Source organism: Larimichthys crocea, chromosome VII, assembly GCF_000972845.2.
Source record: "Larimichthys crocea isolate SSNF chromosome VII, L_crocea_2.0, whole genome shotgun sequence".
Lineage (NCBI taxonomy): Eukaryota > Metazoa > Chordata > Actinopteri > Sciaenidae > Larimichthys > Larimichthys crocea.
This window is the reverse complement of record NC_040017.1, coordinates 11,348,590-11,358,101: the sequence shown is the minus strand read 5'-3', so window position 1 is coordinate 11,358,101 and position 9,512 is coordinate 11,348,590. Positions and strand designations below refer to the sequence as shown.

At 41.1% G+C, this 9,512-nt stretch overlaps 2 protein-coding genes across 2 annotated transcripts; one reads left to right on the top strand and one right to left on the bottom strand.

Moving 5' to 3' along the window:
* Nucleotides 1–226: 226 nt before the first annotated feature.
* cfap45 (cilia and flagella associated protein 45) lies at nucleotides 227–4,011 on the bottom strand. The gene is made up of 12 exons (XM_027280061.1): nucleotides 3,837–4,011; nucleotides 3,583–3,693; nucleotides 3,311–3,423; nucleotides 2,977–3,121; nucleotides 2,724–2,894; nucleotides 2,447–2,625; nucleotides 2,091–2,220; nucleotides 1,847–1,993; nucleotides 1,604–1,717; nucleotides 1,307–1,500; nucleotides 967–1,191; nucleotides 227–877 (listed from the first exon to the last, which is right to left on the bottom strand). Exons 1-12 carry the CDS (start codon nucleotides 3,837–3,839, stop codon nucleotides 811–813), a joined length of 1,599 nt encoding a protein of 532 aa, XP_027135862.1. The 5' UTR covers nucleotides 3,840–4,011; the 3' UTR covers nucleotides 227–810.
* A 1,572-nt stretch (nucleotides 4,012–5,583) lies between these two features.
* slc37a4a (solute carrier family 37 member 4a) lies at nucleotides 5,584–9,510 on the top strand. The gene is made up of 8 exons (XM_027280054.1): nucleotides 5,584–5,874; nucleotides 6,271–6,503; nucleotides 7,215–7,458; nucleotides 7,819–7,977; nucleotides 8,088–8,173; nucleotides 8,370–8,483; nucleotides 8,628–8,766; nucleotides 8,973–9,510. The coding sequence occupies exons 1-8, from the start codon at nucleotides 5,727–5,729 to the stop codon at nucleotides 9,137–9,139; spliced, it is 1,290 nt and encodes a 429-aa protein (XP_027135855.1). The 5' UTR covers nucleotides 5,584–5,726; the 3' UTR covers nucleotides 9,140–9,510.
* Nucleotides 9,511–9,512: the final 2 nt, after the last annotated feature.

Sequence of the window (9,512 nt, the reverse complement as noted above, 5' to 3'; positions counted from 1 at the left end):
AGAGGAAGTAATGTCTAAAAAAAGACATTTTATTCAGTTGTTTTGTGTGTGCTGCCATCCTAAAACACCATCAACTACTGAAACGTGTACATACCAGTGATGAAACACTCATGAAAATGCAGAAACCCTAATCAGTACATTTTTACACTATTCACTATTCAACATTCATGCTTACGGTCATATATCATCGAAGTAGAAGCATGCAATCGTAATTTCTTCATCTCAAACAATTTATTGAAACAAAAGTTCACAACAGAAAATGTCAGTGTCTCAGTTACATCCTGGCAACGACGTCTCATGCTGTTCACAAGTTGAGTTGTTGCAACCTGCTGATGACACTGTGACGCTAAGCTCAGTGGTAACTTCTCTCCGAGTACATCCTGTTCAAAGCCTCGCACTGGCCAGGTACTGCTGATCGATTGTTAGGCGTCGTCTTGGTCTCATGATGTCAAAATGTGAACAGCATAATGAGGAGGATTGTTTAAATACTAAATGTCATTGAACCAGAATGTTTATTTGTCGATTCATGGATCAGACACTTGTGATTTTTAATCACCTTGTTAGAGAACAGAATGTTATGCAATAAGTACTGAAACGCTGAACAGTTGGACATGTGCATTCAAAAGTTTAGACATGGTCAAATTAAGTTCACCTGTAAAGGTTATAGTGCATTTGATCTGAAAGCTGAATATTAATAACTTTTTGTGAGTAGTGTATGTTCAAGTTACATTAATACTTGAAACATTTTTACTTCTTAAAGAGCGGAAAATGGGATGGCTTCACATCATTTAGGGTCCAGTTGTGAGTGAATCAGAGTGCGTAGCCTCGGGCCTTCCTTTCCACTTCACTGCAGTACTTTTCAGAGAGCCCTGTAGCCCTACATGACAAACAAATACATGTCAGTTTTATTCTCTTAATACACACACACAATTAAAAATCATGCTTCCATATAAAACCTGTACTTACTTGAGCTCTTGCAGCTTCTTCTCTTTAATCTCATCGAGGCGCATACGTCTCTGCCGAGCCTCCTCCATCAACCCATCAGCCTCCTTGAATTTTTCTCTGCGCTTAGCTATGGCCGAAAGCTCACGTTCTTTCACCTGCTGTCGGATTTCCTCTGCGTGGCGCTGGGCCTTCTGACGCTGCCTCTCCTCCTCCTCCTTCTGTTTGATAATCGCCTCCTGTTGCACCCTGGGTGGACAAAGTAGATATGAATATCCTGCAGTAGGTTATAAGTGGTACTCTACTTTTCCTCTGACTCTTAAGGTAAGATGATCCGATGATGTGAAAATGAGTTTGAGCTTACTTCAGCACCCTCTCAAACTCTGCCTTCTCCCGGCCGGCCTCCATAGACAGGAAGTGCTCCTTACAGTGAACCTGCTTCAAGTGAGCCGCCCTCAGCATCGCCTCCTCCTGGGCTTTCTTCACAGCCCGCTCTAACTCTTTTCTCCTCCACTCCCTGTTTGTACTTTCCTGGTTCCTCCGAGCACGGAGCTCATCCTTCCAAACAAACAGGCACACAAACACACTACATTTAGACATCGATTCCCAGAAATCTTAAACGCAGCAGTGACGGTGGTCAGCTGCAGGTTTCATTCCGAACCTGCTCTGCTTTGTAGTCTTTTGCCTTTTCTTGCCGAGCCCTCAGCCTGGCAATCTCCAACTCCTTCTCCTTCTTGATTCGTCTCTGCTCTGCTTCATATTCTGCCTCCCTCTCCTGCAGAGGTCATGAAAGATCAAGATGTGAAACACACCCTTAAAAACTAAACACTATTTTAATGATAAATCCTAAATAACTTAAACATAGAGCTAGTTATCTATGGAGATAATTTGCTTTCCATCTGACCAGTTTGTTTTGGATGTATTCCATATCTCTCATGTCAGCCAGCTTCTCCTCCTCCCTCCTCTGCTCCTTGGCCCGCATGGTCTCAGCATTGATGCGCATGATCTCCTCCTGCAGTCGCTGCTGCTCCTCTCTCTTCATCTCCAGGGCCTGGCAAAGGAAGACAACCGGAGAGGTTGCAAATATGTGACTCTGTGAATGTTTTTATATTCAGTTATTGCGTGAGTTGTCTCTGCGTGTTGTGCACCTTGAGGTCTTCCAGGTTCATTTTCTCCTGGTTCTCTCGTATCTGCTGTTTCTCATACTCTTTCTTCTCCTCCTGCATTATCTTCTCGTCCAGACGTTTCTGGATCTGGTCATGAATTTCCTGCATCCCGCTGAAATATAACACAACACACACATGAGAACTATACTAAACCAGATGCTCTTTGCCTTTACTGCTTGAAGAGGCAGGTGGGTCAAGTGAATTAGCATTTTGCCCTCCCTACTAGAAAATGCCATCAGGTTGGTAAAGTGTAAGAATATGTTTTCAACTTCATTCATCAGATCAAATCATTCCACAAATGAATTTTGTGTGTTTTCCCAGTAGCGCTCTCTTCGCACCTGATCCTCTGCTGCTTGTGCAGCTCATCGATCTGCGCCTGAGTCTCCAAGGCCTCGCGGCGCGCCACTTCCATCATAGCATCCAGACGCTTCTCCTCCTCTAAAAACTCCTCCTCAGAAAGTTTCTTTTCCTGGATTTGGGCGTCACGTGTGGCTTGACACTGAGCATCTAGAATCAACTGAGGGGAAAACACACACGTACAAACAAACTCAGTAGTACTGATAATTTGACAGTTTTTTTTGTTTTAACTTTCACCATCCACATCTGCCCTACTACCTTGTTGAGCCTCTTGATCTCCTCCTCCTGCTCCATCCGTAATGCAGTGGCCTTGGCCACCAAGTGCTGTGCACGGTCCCGGGCCTCTATCTCCAGCTCAGTCAGAGCCTGGTTCTCCTTACGGGACAGGTCTGCCTCCAATATTTGACGCTTCCTTTCCTCTGCTGCTCTCTGGATGAGAGATATATATTTTTTAAAAGTGTGAAGAGCTTATTTATTGTAATTCAGCTAATTAAAGGACCATTTTTCCTACACGTTCTTCTTCTTTCTTCTTCTGATAAGTCTCCTTCAGGGCCTCCCTCTCTTCCTTGGTGACAATCTGGGAATTTGATGTGATGCGCTCAAACTCAGTTGAAGGTATAATGATGGACTCTCCTGAAGGATCCTGGATTGGGATCCTGGCATAATGACAGGAAATATGTATTATGAAGGAGCTGATTATAAATCAAGTTTATACATTATGTTCTCATAGTATCACACAGTAGCACAAAACTAAACTTAAATTTCCATCTATTAAAATATGTAATGGCATTTTCAGATCCACAGAGCCACAAATCTTTGGAGTATACCGGTAAGTGTTAACGCACCTGAGGTTGCGAATGAGGTCTTTGGTGATGATTTGAACGATCTCTTCATCTTGGTTCTTCTGGGGCTGATTCTTGGCTTTGGAGTTTGCTCGTTTGTCTGATTGTGATGATGCCTGGAGGTAAAGTTAACAACACCTCACAAACACACACTCATAACATCTGTCCACCCTTGCAGTATATTATAATCTATATCAGATGTTTAAATCCATAGCCATAAACTGATTGAATTTCATTGTCTGGTGTGAGCTGTCATGTGTACCACATTCACTCACCGGTTTCGGGCTCCCAAACAGGGTTTCATCCACCTGAGAGGTGGCCGCCCTGGTCCGGTACCGAAAGTTATAACTGCTGGTCCTTGACGCCCTGGAGCTGAATGCCTGTCTCTACATGAATTAACATGATCACATTTGTGAATTAATAATCATTAACTGTTAATAGTGTCAGCATATACACCGAAATAAAATTTTAAAAGTATGATTTAGCAGGAAGCTATATGAAAAAGTGGTTATTATGACCTGAAACTTACCATGGTCCTTGGTTAATGGTGTCCAGGGCAGAATGAATTAATATCTGATTGAAGTTTTTGCGACACCCGTCGAACATTTAGGTTTGTTGACTGTTGCCATGGGAACGAACTCGACGCCTTAGAAAGAGGCGTGGCTAGTCAACGTCACAGTGTCACGTTCTGGTGACAGGTACACCAGGCTCAGCTGTGAATATTAAATATTTATATTCAATATTTATTTATTTATATAAAAAATATTTATCATTACTGTGGCAACCGATGATGTAATAAAGTCCAATAATGTTATACCTGCCAATAACGTAATAATTTAGGCCATTTTAAATAAATAAATTTAAGTAATAAAGCCAATAACGTAATAACATTTTGCCAATCATGTAATAAGTCATTACGTTATTGGCTTAGCATTAAAAAAAATCGTTATCCGATAATGTAATAATACATATATATGACTGCATTTCTTGATAATAAAATATTATTTTTGCAGTTTTTGTGCGGTTTGCTCATCAAAAATATATTTAGTGAATGGTATAGTCGTCATATTCATCAAGTGTACGTGTACTATGCGTACTACTCTCTCTCCTTAACTATGGTTGTAAGAGCCAGTTTAGAATTATTTGTTGCACAAAATCTTTATTCAGAATATTGTTTATTTAATTTCATGCTAGAATTAAGGATGGGAACAGTGGCCATGTGACCTACATGTGTTAGCTCGGTGTCAGATGAAAAAGTCTAATCAGTCTAGTTATTACTAAGTTATTACATTATTGGACGTTATTACATTATTGGTTGCTACAACGTCAGAGATAGTTTTGATGTGACAAACGGAAAACAACAAGAACAATAAACAAAGAGGATAAAGATAAAGTTATTAACTCCAACGTTAAAAGTAATATAACTTACATTAAGCTAACAATAGGTATTGTGCAACGCGATATTTTAACATTTACACTAATTATTAAATTACTCTTTAAGTCAACATTTCTATCACATAGTTGCTTTTGTTATTTGAACACAGCTGTGATTAATGACGTGGCTGGGCGGCGCCATTTCATCCACATGATGCGGAAACTTGACAGTGTGCAGTCAACAGTGAACCTCTCCACAATGACAGCTACAGCGAAAATCTTTTAAAAAGTCCAAACAGCTGTGAGGTGGACACAGATAAAAAAAAAAGAGTTGGACATACAGAGGTATTGTTTTTTTGATAATATACGTGCTCCATATTTTACGTACTGTAAACTATAGACGCATTTTCGCTTCACTTGAACTTAACATGAGATAAATGAGGGCGTTTTGTCCACGCTTACAGTTACATTTCAGACATTTCCCACAACTCACTCTGACTTTAATGTCTATTTTGCAAATGTGTTCACGTTTTGTGCACTAATTTCCGTCTGCCAGATGTTTTGCTGTTGAGGATCTCTGCACTTCACACACCTTCACATGGAGAGGAGCTTCCCCCCCCCCTGCTCTGCACTGACTATTGGACTCAACAGTAAATCATTAATCACATCAATCTGTGGATAACATGCTCAGACAAATGAAAAGAACAGCAAGTTCAGTGCTGGAGTAGAAGGAACCTTGGTTTTGTAAACAGGTGGAAGAAATCAAAACAGCGTTGATGTCACAAACTTATTGATGAATTCTTTTTCCAGCCCCTCTGGCCTGCAGCACATAGTAACAACTCAGATTAAATCAGCTCCCGCTTAGAGAAGTTGACCATTAACTTCCCAGACTGATTGGAAACACCAGCTGCTTCTCTACAGTGGATCCTGAAGCAAAGTTCACTGTCACAGGCAGCAGAAGACTGTCAAACAGCAGGAGTTTGCCTGCCCTTCTCTGGATTTGTCCTCTGTTTTTCTCCATTTTTATAGGATCAAATCTGCAGCCATGGCCACAGCAAGTTATGGATACTACCGAGGCACTATATTTCTGGCCATGTTTGTCGGCTACACACTGTACTACTTTAACAGAAAGACTTTCTCCTTTGTGATGCCTTCTCTAATGCAAGAAATTAAGCTGGATAAGGATGACCTGGGTATGGGACATTGACTATGCTTCATTTTGATGTTTTGCAAGTGCTACATAGGTAGAAACATAATCACAGTTCATGTTGTTACAATACATAAGTAGTATTTTTAACTAATACGTATGCCTTACAAAGGTCATTACCTTTTTGCAACTTGAGCATTGTAAAAATCCAAAACTGGACTGAACTTTCATACACGTTATCACATTGACTTACCCTCACATGCTATATACATGCTTTTATTACTATTATTTCTGTAATAATAAATAAATACATTACACTGTTCCTTGGTAGTTCTAGATTACAGTGAACGACTATCGTGCATGTGTTTTCTGGTCCTAAATATCTGCTAAGTTTGATCTGCTCTGTGTTGTTCCTCTTCTCCTGCCGTCCCTTTGTGCTCAGGCATGATCACCAGCAGTCAGTCCTTGGCCTACGCTATCAGTAAGTTCATCAGTGGCGTTCTTTCGGACCAGATCAGTGCCCGCTGGCTCTTCTCCATTGGCCTGTGCGTAGTGGGAGGTGTCAACATAGTCTTCTCCTGGTCCTCCACTGTTGCTGTCTTCTCAGCCCTGTGGTTTCTCAATGGTCTGGGCCAGGGCCTCGGCTGGCCTCCCTGCGGCAGGGTGCTGCGCAAGGTATCCAAGCCACAAGCCAGTATATCAATGCACATATTAAGATGTTTGTTTTTATTCTTCTCTCCTGTGTTCTAAACAAACAGACACATTGATACAGCTTCTAATTACCCGGGAACATGCAGTATGTTAGAAACACAACCCAAAAGACACATATAATAACCAAAAATAAGGACATATGCAATTATTAGAAGTTACATTTGTCTGCTCCTTTGTTATATTTGTAATAATTCAGTGTTCTTGACCAAATAATAATTTCCAATCATGTAGTTATTAAATAATATTGATTTCATATCAATAAGGTCACCAAATGTTCCCAAACGCACCTGTCTTTAAAGCCACTGAGAACTTGTTTCAGAAGTCTTATATGTTTCTCTATTACATGAGATATACATGGCAAAATACGCACATAGTAAATGTAAAGAAAGAAACATCCTCAGGTGTTATTTTTTTAGGGATTTAATAAAAGCTCAGATAATCTTCATCGGGACTGTGTGGGTGTTTAATTAGATTAGAAAATTGAGTGTTCGTGTTGGACCCTATTGTTCATTGTAAGAATCCAAAATGTGTTTTTAGGGTCTCCTAATATCTTTGTGATGAGACAATAACTGCGGTGGCTCAATTATTTCACCCCTCCTGTGCATCAAAGATAATGACACTTCCTGTCAGTTCTGTCATGATTTCATGCCATTATTTATTCTTTTCTGCCCTCAGTGGTTTGAACCCTCTCAGTTCGGGACATGGTGGGCCATCCTCTCCTGCAGCATGAATCTTGCTGGCAGCTTGGGCCCCATTATTGCCACGGTGCTGGCCCAGAGTTACAGTTGGAGGGTAATACTGTCGGTATCAGGAATGATCTGTGTGGTGTTCTCCTTTGTCTGTCTGCTGTTCATCAAAAATGAGCCAAAGGACGTAGGGCTGCCCAATATAGAGGTATCGGCCAAGAAGAGCAAAGGAGGTGAGACTGACTTTGACTGAATGATTTATAATAATTCTTCAGTTTGAACTAAAGTAGTATATATGTGTGTAAACGATAACACATAGCTCTGCATGTGTTTTCAAACTGCATGTGCCTCTTGTGACTAAAGGTCGGTGGACTCTGTACCCAGTGTGCCCCTCACATGTCACTCTTGTGAGCTTTAGTCTAGCTCATACAGTCAAAATGAAAGAGTAGCATGTATGCAGGAGGAGGTGTTGTGTGCATTAATCTGATTAGTGGCAGAGATCCCTCCTACCCCCACCACTGTGGATGGTAATGTTTCAGATGTATACAAGAACACTATATTAGAAAATAATACTCTGCCTGCTTCCTCTTCAGGATCCTCCGGTGATGAAAGCACCCTGTCTGAGTTCCTGCTGTCACCTTACCTGTGGCTATTGTCTGTTTCCTACCTGGTGGTGTTCGGGGTGAAAACAGCCTGCACTGACTGGGCTCAACTGTTTCTCATTCAGGACAAGGGCCAGTCTACGCTCATGGGTATGGAAGAGGGTTAAAATAGACACCTCCGAGTTCTGCTGAGAAATATGTTGAGACTAATGTTTTATTGGCTTATTATTCCATGTGAATCACAATATTCTTCTTCATAGGTAGCTCATACATGAGTGCCCTGGAGGTTGGAGGTCTGTTGGGAAGCCTCGCAGCAGGTTTCATCTCTGACAAGGCTGTGGCCAAAGTGAGTTTGCATATTGTTTGATTACAACAGTTTCCCACAGTAAGTTTCACAACCTTAAAATAACAATCGATTCCGTCTGCTTTTTGGTCTCCATTGTTAACTGTGGATTTTTGCAACAACAGAAAGTAAACCAGTAAAATTCTGCTTACTGCCAACAAAACCAACTTGTCTTTATACATTTCCTTATTTTGTACAGCAAGGCGTGAGAATCTACGGCAATCCTCGCCATTTCATCCTCATCTGCATGATGGCTGGGATGTTTGTGTCCATGTACCTGTTCAGAGTCACAGTTACTCCTGACAGCTCAAAGGTAACTGTTCTAACAGGGACATGCCAAAGGACAAGAATTAATGACTTTCGATTTATTCTTCTGCTGTTCTGTTACTATACTTCTGACTGAGTGATTCTTTAATGCAGCTCTTTTCATTAATGTAGCTCTCATTTTTACATCCAGGTGTGGATACTCAGCTTGGGAGCTGCTTTTGGTTTCTCCTCTTATGGACCAATTGCATTGTTTGGAGTTATAGCCAATGAGAGCGCCCCATCCAACTACTGTGGGACATCACATGCCATTGTCGCCCTGATGGCCAACAGTAAGTCGACTGACTTTGAAGCTGTTACTAACTGCTACATGCCTTCATACTAATAATACAACTCCATTCCAGCGTTTCTTAGTGAGAGTACTGTGAGATACTGAGCCACACAGCTCTCCACAGGACTGACTTACCTTTGGTGTAGCAGATTCAGACTCAAACCTTTTTTATATCCTGTAATCCGTGCACTTTTGTGTTTTCCTTAGTTGGCGGCTTCATGTCTGGACTACCATTCAGCACCATCGCCAAGCACCATGGCTGGGAAATGGCCTTCTGGGTAGCAGAGATCACCTGTGGCGTCACCACTATCGGATACTTCCTGCTGCGCAACATCCGAACCAAGATGGGTCGCGTGTCCAAGAAGGCAGACTAAAACATCACTACACCTCATCCTCTGCACCCAGAGGAAAACTGGATACTTTGAGCCATTATAAACATAAATGGATGCTCTGAGAAGTTGAGCACTATTTCAGCCTTCAACCTATTTTGAAAGGTGCTTTTCTATATACAGCATTCACAGTCACTGTGTATGTCAATAATGAAATGTGGCAACAGAAACAACCAGTGAAAGATTTTGTCTCCAGAGGCTACTGATGTATTTCAGTAAGAGCACAGCATCTGGTTTAGAAACATGTATATTATACTAAAGCTGTATTAAAAACAGCTTTGAAATATTGAAATTACAACAGTAACATGATGCTCTTTTTTTGTAGAAAGGTTTGAATAAATGATACTTTGTTGTTATG

Bases quoted from the DNA above. Each gene is read 5' to 3' on its own strand.
- cfap45 (XM_027280061.1), bottom strand. The intron at 3,424-3,582 runs GTGAGTGAATGT...CTTTACCTCCAG, and splicing joins TGTTTGGGAGCCCGAAACCG to GCATCATCACAATCAGACAA. The intron at 2,221-2,446 runs GTGCGAAGAGAG...GTTATATTTCAG, and splicing joins CACAAGCAGCAGAGGATCAG to CGGGATGCAGGAAATTCATG.
- slc37a4a (XM_027280054.1), top strand. From the start codon at position 5,727: ATGGCCACAGCAAGTTATGGATACTACCGAGGCACTATATTTCTGGCC. The intron at 8,484-8,627 runs GTAACTGTTCTA...TTTTACATCCAG, and splicing joins TTACTCCTGACAGCTCAAAG to GTGTGGATACTCAGCTTGGG. The intron at 8,767-8,972 runs GTAAGTCGACTG...TGTTTTCCTTAG, and splicing joins TGTCGCCCTGATGGCCAACA to TTGGCGGCTTCATGTCTGGA.